The sequence below is a fragment of the Pseudorasbora parva genome, chromosome 8 (genome assembly GCF_024679245.1).
Source record: "Pseudorasbora parva isolate DD20220531a chromosome 8, ASM2467924v1, whole genome shotgun sequence".
Classification (NCBI taxonomy): domain Eukaryota; kingdom Metazoa; phylum Chordata; class Actinopteri; order Cypriniformes; family Gobionidae; genus Pseudorasbora; species Pseudorasbora parva.
The window spans coordinates 39,188,449-39,202,790 of NC_090179.1; the positions used below are offsets into that span (position 1 = coordinate 39,188,449).

The 14,342-nt window shown below is 36.9% G+C and overlaps 1 protein-coding gene across 2 annotated transcripts; it reads left to right on the plus strand.

Moving 5' to 3' along the window:
- The first annotated feature begins 1,455 nt into the window (after window positions 1–1,455).
- Window positions 1,456–13,145, plus strand: map6b (microtubule-associated protein 6b). Of its 2 annotated transcripts, XM_067451201.1 has the most exons (4): window positions 1,456–2,594; window positions 4,197–4,413; window positions 9,449–9,488; window positions 11,720–11,854. In XM_067451201.1, the coding sequence occupies exons 1-3, from the start codon at window positions 1,876–1,878 to the stop codon at window positions 9,482–9,484; spliced, it is 972 nt and encodes a 323-aa protein (XP_067307302.1). In that variant the 5' UTR covers window positions 1,456–1,875; the 3' UTR covers window positions 9,485–9,488; window positions 11,720–11,854. The 2 variants fall into 2 exon arrangements, with proteins under 2 accessions (XP_067307302.1, XP_067307301.1); XM_067451200.1 differs by lacking the exon at window positions 9,449–9,488 and having other exon boundaries at window positions 1,460–2,594; window positions 11,720–13,145.
- The last annotated feature ends 1,197 nt before the right edge of the window (window positions 13,146–14,342 follow it).

A 14,342-nucleotide genomic window follows, 5' to 3' on the forward strand; every position in this document is an offset into this window, starting at 1 on the left:
ATTTTATAAAACCACCAAGGAGCTGCACTTTTAGCACACAAGGAGATTCAAGTGGATTTGTAAGCACATTTAAAGCATGAAAAAATGGCAACTTTTGTATTGTCATACTGTCTTATCATCCCACTGCTGATTAGAAGGAAAAGACAAAGCAGATATTTGAGGATACTAAACAGCAGGCCAAAGTGTGCATGCTATATCCTACCATCCAAAAAGGCTTGAACTAAGGTTTCCGATATCAGGTTTCCCCTCACTTGTCACTTTTGGTCTACTTTTATCATTTCTGACATGATTTTTTAATTGCGGTAATGGTTTATACTGTCCAGTTTATCCATGCAATGTTTAGCTGATGCAGAGCAGCATCACCGGATAAGCTGCATTGAACCATGCCAGAGTGCCCCACCCCATGGGCTACACAATACACACATGCACAACACACACTGCCATCATTACATGTACCACTAGATGGTATGTGCACATGCACGGATGAGACAAAAGAAACTGGATGTGGCTTCACTGATGCAGGGTGGGGATTTCTTTTGAGCCAAATCTCAAATTTGTCCTATGGTGCGAATGTTACAACTTTTATAAATTAAAATGAAAATCATACATGTTAATAAATACCTTAGGCTTAATTCTACTAGTGTCTAGTAAATCACGGCCATTTTTTTCATATATTTCTAAAAGAGTAGGAGCTCAATAGCTACATTTTTATTACTGAAAACCATCATCCTCATCCTGATTTTTAAATCGGACAATTCCACTGACAAGTTGAATTAGTTGAAGGACCCCATTCAAGGTCATGTTTATTATGAAGCCTGTGCACATGCTCAAAGTTTTTGTCTCAGAATTGTTCAAATATTAACTTTTTGTGGAACCACTAAAAAAGTGTTCATTTTTACTGTCCTTAATTAATATATGTCACACTGGAGGCATTTCAGTATTTTTTATTTATTTAAAAAAAAAAAAAAAAAAAAAAAAAAAAAAACTGAAAGAATTGACAAAGATAGACCACTGTATTTTCTCAAACATCAGACGTAACACTACACAATAAAATTAATTTTTCTTAAAAAGTGCTGTTTTACAAAAAACAATGAACTGCTTATTTGTCAAAAACCCATAATCATACATTCATCATAATCTGTCCAGCATGTTTACGTATATTGTGATACTAACATAAGGCATTAATAATAGGCTATTTTAATATTGCATTGATCAAATATATCAGTTGTTTTACAACTCAAGTAAAACTCAAGTAAAACAGACCACCAACTCCTTTAGACCCCTATAGTAGCCTAACTTAAGCTATAGGGGTCTAAAGGAGTTGGTGGTGTGTTTTACTTGAGGTGTCAACTAACCAATGCAATAGGCAACATACGGGTCTTTAGATCAACAAGTCCCAGAATCATGCAGGCAAAAAAATAAATAAATAAAAAATTAATTGGTGAAGCATTGGGTGGACGCGCGATGTGTGTCAGTGTTGAAAGGGTTAAAGGAGCGGCATCTCCACCCGATGGTGCTGTCCAGACGCTGACGGCTGCAGGTGATAGTTCACTCCGCATCACCACGAGCGCTTTCCGAGGACCGGGGCGGTGTCTTTGTCACACAACTGTCAATGAAGTCGGCGTCTTTGTTATACTCTAAAGAAATATTTCATTTGTAACCGATAGAAAACAATCTCGTCGAAATTTCTTAGCCGCAAGTGCGCAAGCGCGTGCGCTACGATACAGAGGATTTCAAGAGGATTTCTCGCATCACAAGGAGCGTTAACAGCAAGAAGCGTCGCTGCCTTGATAAAATTGAGATTTTACGTGTTGCATGACTCATTTCTGAATTGTTTCTCTTCAGATTCAAGGCTTCGCCTCGTCGTTATCGATCATGGCATGGCCCTGTATAACCAGGGCTTGCTGCATCAACCGCTTCTGGAGTGAGTTGGACAAAGGTGACATTGCAGTGCCTTTGGTTTTCACGAAGTATTCAGACGTGGCCGAGGTGCAACATCTGCACCCTCAACCCAAAACTATAATATCACAGAAGCCGGTCACCACAGAAGCTCAGCCGGCCCATGGCGCTCAGCAGGAGGCGTCGGCCCGAGCGACTCACGCCGCTGCCGATGCCGCAGCATCAGCATCTCAAGACGGGTCAGGCGCTTCCGTGATGCGCGAGGATTTCAAAGCCTGGAGTGTGCGTCCGGAGCGAAGCTGCAAACCTAGAAACGAGTACCAGCCATCAAAGACCCCTTTCAACAACGTGACTCAGTACCAGAAAGATTATAAACCGTGGCCCATTCCGAAAAAAGGAGATCATCCGTGGATTCCCAAACCCTCTCCTGCTGCACCCTGTAAGGCCGAGGGCAAGTTCTCCAAACAGGAGCAGCCCACCACCGAGGTGGAAACCGGGGTGGAAAAATGTGAGATCGAGGAAAAGCAGCATGAAAAAGAGAGTAAAGAAAGGAGAAAGAAGTTAGACAAAAAAGAGCACGTGTCAGAGGGGAGCAAAATGGAGCAAAATGTCACAGTGGAGGGAAAGAGGAGGTCGGCTGCAGATGCTCTCAACAGGCAGATTAAGCAGGAAGTCAAATCTGGAAGCTCATATAGGTAAATATCGCATTTTCCCTATTAATAACTTTATGATGGGTGTGCATATAGCTGTCAACAGATGCACCCAATGTCCCAATTTGTTTACCCTGATTTTATCACTTGGCATAAGTTTTGTTTGAGTAATGTTGCTGAATATTACATATAAGCCTCATTGATGTCAAATATATATTGCCACATGGTTGCTGGTTATCTTTTGTCAGGTTATTGGTCTTCTGAAAATGAACCATACACCATTTTTGATTACTCTGCCATGTATATTAAGAGACTGTATTAATGAACTGATATTAGAATAATATATTAACAATATAATATCTAGCTGTTTTGAGATTATAAGTGATTTGACTCTGCCATGTGTAATTTATTATTAAGAGACTATACTAAGGAACTGATAGTAATATATATATATATATATATATATATATATATATATATATATATATATATATATATAATTTTTTGTTCACATAACATATGGAAGATTAGCAAATGGTTATAAAAAATATAAACTAAAAATAACCATTAGATAACGTTCTGTATGTTTTCTTTCGGCGCAATGTTAATGAAAGGCTCATTTTTGGTTACCAGAAAGAACCTACAGAGAACATTCATATTTTTGATTCCCCCCAAAATTGGGAACCATCTTGGAATTATAAGGTTTCATCTGCATTCTGAGCGCTTTTGAGAAATTGAGCTTCAAAGTTTTTGCATTCCAATCGACTTTTTTGTACACAACTTCTTCATAAAAAAATCACATAATGTAAATAAGTTGTCATAATAAAAATATGTGAAAAACTGTCAGATATCACATGTCAGATGTCAGATAGAACCTTATAATTACAAGGAGATGATATGCTAACGTGTAGGGAATATTCTGTCTTTGACATGAACATCTGCCAGCAAAGATTGATTAAATAAACACTTTTAAGTTAATTTTGAGTAAATATTCAGTCTATATAGTCTATATAGATTCGTTTTTGCACTAGTTTGTTATTGTACATAGACACAATGCTGTAACCAAATACTCAAGATTTGGGAGAACCCAGAGTAGAACTGGTCATTGAAAAATCCTCACTGATCTGATTATTGGGTACTTTTCTAATTTTACATACAAACAAGACTATCAGATTACTGTAGCCATCATGTAACCTCTGAAACACAAGATGTTATCAATGAACAAGATGTAAGGTAAGATATAGATCCAGTCTTTGAAAAATATCACCAGTCACCGGAGTAATTTCCTCCCTGTTGGTGTCTGAGGCTTTTCACCATGAAATATGTTGAGTCATTCTTGAGTTTTCAGATCATTTTCTGCACAGTCACTGCATATAACAGTCATTAACAGATGCACCCCAATGTCCCAATTAGTTTGTCTTGATTTCTTTACAAGGCACCTGTTTTGTTTGAGTAATGACGCTGAATATTAACTTCAAATAGTGTATAGCCACAACTATTGATGTCAACTTAATGAAGCATGTATATTGCCACATGGTTGCTGGTCTGTTATCTTTTGTCAGGTTATTGGTCTTCTGAAAATGAACCCATTTTGATTACTCTGCCACGTATATGTATATAGTTATAAAAGCCTGTTTGTTTCTCCAGGACGGAGTTCAAGGCTTACACAGATGTCAAACCAGTGAAACTCATCAAAGCCAAATCTCAGTACAAAATCCTAGTAGAGGAAAAGTCTAACCTTGAGACCAGTTACAGCGCCACCTTTAAAGGAGAGCAGGCCAAACCTCAGGCCACAGACAACAAGCTGATGGAGCGCCGTCGGATACGAAGCCTGTACAGTGAACCAAGCAAAGAGTCCAGCAAGGTATGATGCCTTCTCAGGTCATCAGTTTATGACCGAACACACAATTTGTTGAGCCCTGTTTTAATTAGCATAGTAATAAAATGACTCCAGATATGAGCATAATCATCAAGAATGTTATTACACTGTGAGGGATTCTGCATGTGGCTCCAACTTTTGTCTCCAACATTTGTCTTAATATGGGGCTCCAACATTTGTCACTCTAATGCTGTCAATTCTGAGACAGAACAATATTCTAGTATTATTATATTATATTATTATTATTTTAGTTTTAGTTTTTTATATTTCAGTATAGCTTTAATTAATTTTTAAAAGTTTTAGTAATGTCTATGGAAGCTTGTTTCTGCCACTGAATAAAAAAATCTCACAATTCGGACTTTCTCGTCAGAATTGCAAGATATAAACTTGCAATTGCGATAATTGTGGAATATTAACTTGCAATGCCAGAAAAAAAGTCATAATTGCAAGATATAAACTCACAATTCAGAAAAAAAAAATCAGAATTGTGATTTAAAAAGTATTGTGAATTAAAAGTCGCAATTATCTTTACATTTTCTTTTTATTCCATGGCAGAAACAAGCTTCCTCAAATCTCAGTACTTCAACATAAATTTATTTGAATTTTAGATTATTTTTTTTCCACCTAAAATGTTTCCATTTTATTTCAGCTTTATTTCAAATAACGTAAATTCTTTTTATTATGCTTTAGTTGTAGTTAACAATAACAACACTAATTCCACAACTTATTTTCTTAGTAGAAATTTTGAAGAATTGCACTGCTCCTATTTGCCATTCAATCAGCCCTCATGGGATGGGGACTTTCATGCTTTAAAAGGAAGCAAAAACACCATGAAAGTGGCTCTAAGTCTTTTGATGTAATGTGAAAAAAAGTGACATTTGATAATCTTTTCATCCAGTGAGCTGTTAACTGGATGGTGCTGGTAACTGCTGTGGCCGATCATTGAGTCTGTGAGTCCCTCGAGAACCAGATCAATCTGGGCTGTGAATCGTTCATGGGGTTCAAACGATTCATTAAAAGCATCAGACTTAAAGAACGATACAGAAACATTCTAACTCAGAATTCTATCTGTTTAGTAACCATGGTAATTTCACTTAAAATAGAACATCCTCCACAGAAGAAAGTCATACAGGTTTGGAACGACTTGAGTGTGAATGAATAATGATAGAACTATTCCTTTAACTCTTTCCCCGCCATGGTCATTTTCACAAAAATGTCATGGCCCCCAAAATGTTTTGTTGTATGAATATATGAACATGCAGTATGACAAAAAAAAGAACAGATCCTCTACTTTAATCCCTTTAATCCTACTTTAATTTGATCCTCTGCTAAAAAAAAAAAAGGATTCTAGCTTCATGCATTCTTATTTTACCCAGTTGAATGTGGGTATGTTTCATGAAAAAGCATTTTAAGCAAAAAGCTGCAAAAATCATGTTTTTTGTCAAAGATCACGTCTGGATCAGATTTAGAAAGATTATCAAAACATAGATGGAGTAGATTGAGTCCATCATCACCCCCAAAACTTCACAGTCCTATAGCTTGTGTCGTCATTGTATTCAGTAATATTAGGCAGTTTTGATTTATATGCTTTGTAATGTTGATGATTGGGTCATGTTACATAAATGATGACATCAGGGCTACGTTCCACTCCACTTTTAGACACACACTTGCAAACTTCCCTAAGCACTATCTTGCAAAACTTTTTTATTGCTATTGCGAGTTATAACATGCAATTCTTATTAAAAAATTATATTAAAAATGTCTATAAAAGTCTATAAAAAATGTATTCAGTGGCAGAAACAAGCTTCCATAAAGGTTACTAAAATGACATTTAAAATGAATTAAAGCAATGTAGAAATATAAAAACCTACAACTAAAAATGACAAAAGCACACAGCAAATCTCTCTAAGTGGTCCAAGGAAAGAACAGTGGTGAACCGGCGACAGGGTCAAGGCTCGCTGATGCACGTGGGGAGCGAAGGCTGGCCCCTGTGGTCCGATCAAACAGATGAGCTATGGGGCTGCATAGCCGCAGACTAGTCAGGGTGCCCATGCTGACCCCTGTCCACCGCCTAAAGCACCAACAGTGGACACGTGATCATCAGAACTGGACCACGGAGCAATGGAAGAAGGTGGCCTGGCCTGATGAATCATGCTTTCTTTTACATCACGTGGATGGCCGGGTGCGTGTGCATCACTTATCTGGGGAACACATGGCACCAGGATGCACTATGGGAAGAAGGCAAACCACCGGAGGCAGTGTGATGTGTTGGACAATGTTCTGCTGGGAAACCTTGGGTCAGATGTTACTTTGACATGTACCCCCTACCTAAGCATTGTTGCAGACCATGTACACACTTTCATGGAAAGGTATTCCCTGGTGGCTGTGGCCTCTTTCAGCAGGATAATGCGCTCTGCCACAAAGCAATGTGCACAAAAAATGGTTCAGGAATGGTTTGAGGAGCACAGCAATGAGTTTGAGGTGTTTACTTGGCCTCCAAATTCCCCAGATCTCATTCCAATCGAGCATCTGTGGGATGTGCTAAACAAATAAGTTGGATCCATGGAGGCCCCACCTCGCAACTTGCAGGACTTAAAGGATCTGCTGCTAACATATTGGTGCCAGATACCACAGCACACCTTCAGGAGTCTAGTGGAGTCCATGCCTCGACGGGTCAGGGCTGGTTTGGCAGCAAAAGGGGGACCAATAAAATATTAGGGAATAGGTAATAAACCTTATGCCTGATTGGTGTATATACACATAGAATGGTAAATATAACAAATTCAAATTTATGAATTAAAAAAAGGAGTTTAAATAATAAAGCTCAAGTGATCAAGGGCTTAGTGCGTTTCATTTAAACTTTATACATAAGTTACTCTAGTACTGGGCACTCGTGCAACGTAAGTAGTGTTGCCACAGTTACTTTGAAAAAGTAATCTGATTACTGATAACTGATTAATCCTTTAAAAAGTAACTTAGTTACTTTACAGATTACTTGATTTTAAAAGTAACTAAGGAGGATTACAAGTTACTTTATTAGTTTGCCTACATTCAGCAGTTGCTGACAACACCCCTGACTACATAGAAATGAAAACTGTTTTTGGCAACACTCCCTTTATTGGAAGTGGATTTTTAACAGTAACATCAACAATGTATCTCTAGAGCCCTGCATTTATGCCCGAGCCCAACGGGCTAAAACATTTTTTATGGCCCTCACGGCCAGGCTTCGGGCCAATTTTTTTGTGCCACATGTTACCCCTGGCAAACAGTTAAAAAATAAACGCGTGTGAGAGCGTGTTATGGGCTGTAGGATATGTTGTAATCAGATATGATGGTGCTACTGTAACACGCATCGCTGCAAATGAGTAAAGCAAGCCAATGCAAATGGGCGTAAATTAAACTTAAAATAAATCACAAAAATAAGTCACACAAAAAACAATCCTCTTCAATAAAAATTAATGAGACTAAATGATCTTACCAGTGCTTAGGTCGCTCTTTCTCATATTGCGGTCTTTGAATTTGAAATGAGCTGCTGAATAAAATGCATCTTGAAACTTTTGCTTTCATTGATGTGAAATCCGTTAAATGAGCATATACCCCAGGAATTGTAGGAGGTGTAAGGTATAAGACGACCTGCATGTTCATTTTTTAATTTGTTTTTGTTTAGATTGTGTAGCCCTTTTCGTTTGCAAGCGGCGTTGCGAGCAGTATCAGCCTGCCTCAACTCGTCAAAAATGCCTTTAACTGTGGTGGTAATAGTAGGCTAAATTAACTAAAATTGTGATGTTTGAAGTGTTAAATCTGTGGATTTTATTATAGGCAAGAAAGGTCAAGAGATGATTTGAGAGGCTTAATTGATTAAGCATGGGATTAACTCACTGTCGGCCGCTGGCCGCTGGCCGCTTGGTCATCACATAAAAAAATTAAAATTTTACTTTAACAAACAAAAAATTGCTCTAAATATTTTTCTAAATTAACTTAATAAAGAAACTAAATGAAATATAACTACTTTGACATTAAAAACAAAACTGAACTATTTTAATGGTTGCAACAACGCTGTAAAAATGTTTTGTTGGTTTTTGTTGGTTTAACTTAATAAAGTAAGTAACCTGGTTGCCTTAAAATTGTGAGTTTATTGAACTTAAAAATTTAAGTTGATACAATGAAGGAAATTTGTTTAATAAATAGAAACTCAAAATATTATTGTGTCTGAACCACATAAAAAATTGATACATCATGAAAATGGCACTATTTGGCATGTTTCACTGCGTCATCAGAAATAAAACACACAATATTACCCAATATGCTTACAAAATCTTTTAATAATATTTTAATAAAGGTTGTCGAATCTCAAAAATGTTCATTGTATTAACTCAAAATATTAATTTCAATGAACTCAAAATTTTAAGGCAACCAGATAACTTTTTTTCTAAATAATTTTTTACAGTGCATGTAAAAATAAATAAATAGCCAGACTGGGCTGCAGTCGGGCTCTGGCCAAGATTTTTGATAAGCTGTCAGTTTTTACTAAGGAAAATTATTAAAATAGTAACACACACAGTGACTTGGATTAATTAATTTAATCTGATTACTGGTTTGGAAATAGTAACGTGTTAGATTACTTGTTACTGGAAAAAAGAAGTCAGATTAGAGTAACGCGTTATTAAGTACTAAGCTACTAAGTAACGCGTTACTGGCACCACTGAACGTAAGCATGCACATCCGAGTCCATGAGGCGGAGGGAAGTTAGCGAGTGAAGGCATACAAATGTTTGAGTGGAGCGCAACTATGATATCACTTGTTTCTGCGTCTTCGCATGAGTTTTGATCAGGAGATTCAGTACTCTTTCAGAAGATGTGTGATAGAGCCCCCCACCGTATAACAGTGAAAACACGGAAACTGCTGTGTTTGGTGGGGAAAGAGTTAAATATAAAAGCAAATATGTTGAAAGAGGACAATTTTCTAGTGTTTGTGTGCATGTGATGTTTTGATGTAGCCCCTCCCTCTCTCACTCTCATAGGACTGTTCTGACAGTGACAGCAGCTCTGTTCTGTAGTCAGGTGTGTTCAGTGATTCTTTTGGACAGCATGGATCTAGAGTACTTCACCATACAGCTGCACCATCACAGATGGTTCTGATTCTGATGAAATCCTCCTCACAATGAGGATATGCTCAACACTATGCATTTTCCCTCTCTTTTTTGCATGAAACTGTAGTATCTTCACTATCAACAGGGGCTAGTTTCCATTGTAACTGAATGCAAATGATGTATGCAAGGTGACTGGCTTCAGAAACATTGAGCAGAAGTGGTTGAGTGCCAAAAGATACTAATAGGCTTCAACTCCATTAGTATCGAAACTAAACTCACACTGATCACTGCGATCATGCTATTGTGCACGGCATTTGAATGAAGCACAACTTGCAAAATAGCAGACATTGTTGGAAAGTTTAGGTAATCTAGGATTAGTCACACATTATATATGTTATATATAATCTTCTGTGACAAATTTGTATAGCTTGCTTTAAAAGACGTGGCTTAGATACAGTCTGTCATCAAAAACAAACTGCATCTCTTAGTTTGAGTATGCAGAACAAAACACCTCGTTTTGAACACATCATCTACATTTAATGAAGCCTGAATATCACATCCTAACACATATTTCTGTCATGAGATCCTAACATGGATGTCACTATACTAATTTAAACATGATTCACATTTTCAGAATTGCTTTATTGATGTTTTAAATGTACAGTGTGCACTGGAGGGCCAAAATCATGTTTCTACTGTAAATTACACACTTTTCCTTTTTATTGATTTGTTTCCTAACCGTATGGCGCTCATGGGGTCTAAGTGTTTACCATAAAGGTTTGTGGGTAGAAACTACACTACCATTAAAAAGTTTGGAGTAAGTACGAATTTTGAAAGAAGTCTCTTAATCTCACCAAGGCTGCAATTATTTGATAAAAAATGGTTTCTTATTATTAACAATGTTTAAATGTGTGTTTGGAAAATTATTTAGTATTCTTTAATGAACAGAACATTCTAAAGATTAAAGAACAGCATTTATTTAAAATAGAAATATTTTGTAAAATTATAAATGGTCAAATTAATGTGTCCTTGCTGAATAAAAGTTTTAATTTCTTAAAAAAAAAAAATTGTACTGGTCCCAAACTTTTGAATGGCAGTGTATATGGTCACATAATATTTTTTACATTGAAAGGCACAATATGTACATTTTTTGATTAAAATATCCAAAAACCACTTGAACAATGTTGTTGTTGTAGAACAAATGTCTTGTGTAGTTACATTATCTCAAAATGTTCAAAAAACTTTTTAATTTGAGAGAAATAAGCAATTTTAACCAGGTCTGTGCATCGCATACCAATGACATTATACCCGCGTTATACCTCGATTTCTGGTTTTATTTTGTAGAATACATGGAAACACCAAAGATACTTTGATATATCTTTTTATAAGAACAATGAGAAACATTTTTGGATACATTCATCGACAGAAAACGAATCATTGTTATACCGCTATACACTGTTAGTTTTATTGTTTAAATCTGTTTTTTTTCTCTCCAGGTTTTCTTGATTTACAGCGAGTACCATGTTTTACCATGGCTAATACCGATCTAGTTCACTGCAGTGTGAACAAGTGTGTCAAAGTAGCCGCCGAGCAAATGCACGATTATAACATAACACACTCAAATGTATCACATATGCAGGGGTCCACTTAAGTTTTTAGGTCTGGTGTGAGCAGTTTTTTAAATAAAAATAATAATAAATAAAGTGTGATTATACTATTATATTTAATTTTAAAAAAAAATTGATAGTGCACTTAAAAATACAATACCATTTTTATATGAATTTTCAACCTTTTCAAACCTAAAATCAGTAAGCTTTTATTTTGGCAGGTTGCCAGGAAGTAAGTGAAGTAAGGAATGTCACTGAGGCAGATTTAATATGCATTCAGTTCAAATGGAAATCTTATATTTAGATAAGATACTATATCATATAAATCTTTAATACATTTGCTCATCTATGAATATGATTTCTGTCCAAGTCCCATCTGATTATTTTTCACCAGCTGTAGAGGTGAAGATAACAGCTCCCATGATTCCACAAAATCAAGGCGTCATCAAGCAACGCCTTTGTTTTGAATAAGCGACCTCTAGTGGTGGAAATTACATATTGTGCCTTTAAAACAAAAGTTAAATATATAATAGGCATGTGTGCTGTTTTACAGTTTTGAATAATGCACCAAAATGTCTTTTTTCTTCTTCTGTAGGTGGAGAGGCATCATTCATCACTTTCCAAGCCAAAAAAGACAACAAGCCATAGCAAAACAGTGAAAAAAGCAAAGGAGAAGCCAATAGCTGGGAGCCAAGCTGCCAAAAAGAAAACCTCAGTGAGCAACCAGGAGTCAAAGCCAGAGGGAGGGGTCACCAAGAAAAGCAAAGAAATTATCAACAGACTAGCTGAGGCAAAAGATTAAGTGCACTTTTGTGTTTGGGGGGGGGTTGAGGAGGCTATGATATGGAATAGAGGACTCTCATCCCCATTTTCATGACCTAACTCTAATGGCCCGACTCTGATGGTGTCTTTACCGATGTATTGTAGTGGATCAAGGCTTGGTTTGTCTTGACTGTGTGGCCTCTGTCCTGTCTATTATGAATCTATCTTTGCTTTTGCCCCGCATCTTCTCCCTTTCCATATACATCAATATCTTTCTCTGTGGCAAAGATGATTCACAGATCCTTGTTGCATGCTGCCTCTGAGCAAAATGGCCATAAGCCTTATTATATAAGATAAGGTTTTTGCTTTATCTTGCATTGAAAGATATTTAGTGGTTGTTTCTTTTAAGCAATCTCATTTGATGTGATATGGACTTCATTTGAAGTATATGGACCACTCTAATTAGATGCACCAATAGCACTAAGAAATAATATTTTTCACAACACATTGAGATTATAGCATTATTATATGCCTCACTTACGATCTACAATGAACACAAGAATGTCTAAAAATCTTGAACCGCATGATTAAAGATTGTGTGACGGTGTATCACTGGAAATTAGCAGGTAGGAGCTTCACGAGTCAACCAAGCGCACCATGTTTAGCAAATGAACACGATCCTGAATCAAAATGAGTATTTCAGTACTTTCAGCAACAATTGTGATTGTTACCTTGTAGTGTAGAGCATTATGCTATGGAAATATATTTACGCTCAGCTTGCTCTGCTCTCAATAAAGCAACATTCAGATGTGATCTCATATGCTCCATGCGATGTAATAAGAGAATTTGCTGATGTAAACCTAACATTGCCTGCTTTCCTTGCATTTAATATTGATGATTTAATTGGGAAGGATGCTGCTAACCGGTCCATGCAAGTGACAGGCAGACGCATGCCCATCCTAATCATCTGTATGTTATCATTCTGACCCGATCTGTTTCTGTGAGCATGGTCCGGAGGGGTGAGAGCCCTCTCAGTGTAAACCTACAGCCTCTTGGTCCCGAGCTTCTCCTGGGTTGTCCTACACGTGCTGTGCACACCATTCTAGGTGCTATCCTCAAGCTATGCTTTCCATAACAGCAGTGCCTGTATATTGAGCAACATAGGACCATCAGATGTCCAACTGGTAATTCTAAGTGTGATGTGCTTATGTCGTGAGCTTGCTTTGAATGAAATGGATTAAATCAATTAAAGAAACACATTTGTGATGTGTTTTGCTTCTTTAATCTTTTAAGGTTGATCAACCTATTGATCGAATTTTTTTTAATATGACACAAGCAGGGGCGTGGGACTGGGGGGATAAAGGGTACTGAGTAACCAGGGCCCGAGGCAGGGGGGGGGCCTTAGAAGTCAGTTTTCTATACATACACATACATGGTACGGGGGCCCAGCAAGATGGTTTGTACCCAGGGCCCAAAATTTGGTGCTACGCCCCTGGACACAAGCATATACAATATTACAGAGAAAAAATACATTTCACAATACACAATATTATAGAGAAAAATGGATGGTGAAGCTGTGGGACAGTGTCAGAAATGGAACAGATGCACTGCATGGACTCGACTCAGTCGTCCTCACAAAATTCAATAAATAATTCAAGTCTCAGGCTCTGGATAGGGCTGGCAAATTCAAGTCACTGCACAAATGTTGTTTGCGTGTGGTATGGTGAAAATTAACTCAAATTGGCAATGTGGCTTGTTGTAAAAAATGTGAAAAGTAGTCCTATAAATTACATGGGTCCACTAACACTGAACTCATTGTGTGTATTTTATTCAAACGAAAAACAACCGAGCAATATGAAAATATGTCTTAATTCTTAAGTTCAGCTACTTATGATCACATTTTGAAAGCATTGAACCACATTTACGGGTTTCTCAGAAGCGGAAGTTGTCATAGAATGAGACTGTTCCCATTTGATGAAATAGCAAAGGAACAAAATAGTATTTTCACAACTTTCAGAAAGGAAAAAAATAGAGAGATTGATAAGTTTGATTGATAAGAGGAGAACAAGATGTCAACACAGCACCGTAAACTAGTTTCTTGTAATCTGATGCAAAGGTAATATAATACAAAGTAGCCTGTAGTATTATTATAAATGTAGATATTTTTGTAATTGAAAATTTGCAGGATTTACGACGCTGATGAACATTAAAACGCTTCATCCTCACACATTTATAAACGTCATCTCGTGGACTCCAGCGGTTATTTTAAATACTTGACCCCCCCCCCATTTATTTATTTATTTTGAAGCATAAATAAAACCAATTAAATTACTGCATAGACATAGGATGAAACCCTGATACGCACAATTCGTCTTTTATTTTGCATTTCACACGGAAACACTCTCAAACAAAACTAATGATATTGATTACAGTACATACATGATTAAATTAACATA

Coding starts and splice junctions, on each gene's coding strand:
- map6b (XM_067451200.1), top strand. CDS start 1,876: ATGGCATGGCCCTGTATAACCAGGGCTTGCTGCATCAACCGCTTCTGG. Junction 2,595..4,196: donor AAATCTGGAAGCTCATATAG/GTAAATATCGCA, acceptor TTGTTTCTCCAG/GACGGAGTTCAAGGCTTACA. Junction 4,414..11,719: donor CAAGCAAAGAGTCCAGCAAG/GTATGATGCCTT, acceptor CTTCTTCTGTAG/GTGGAGAGGCATCATTCATC.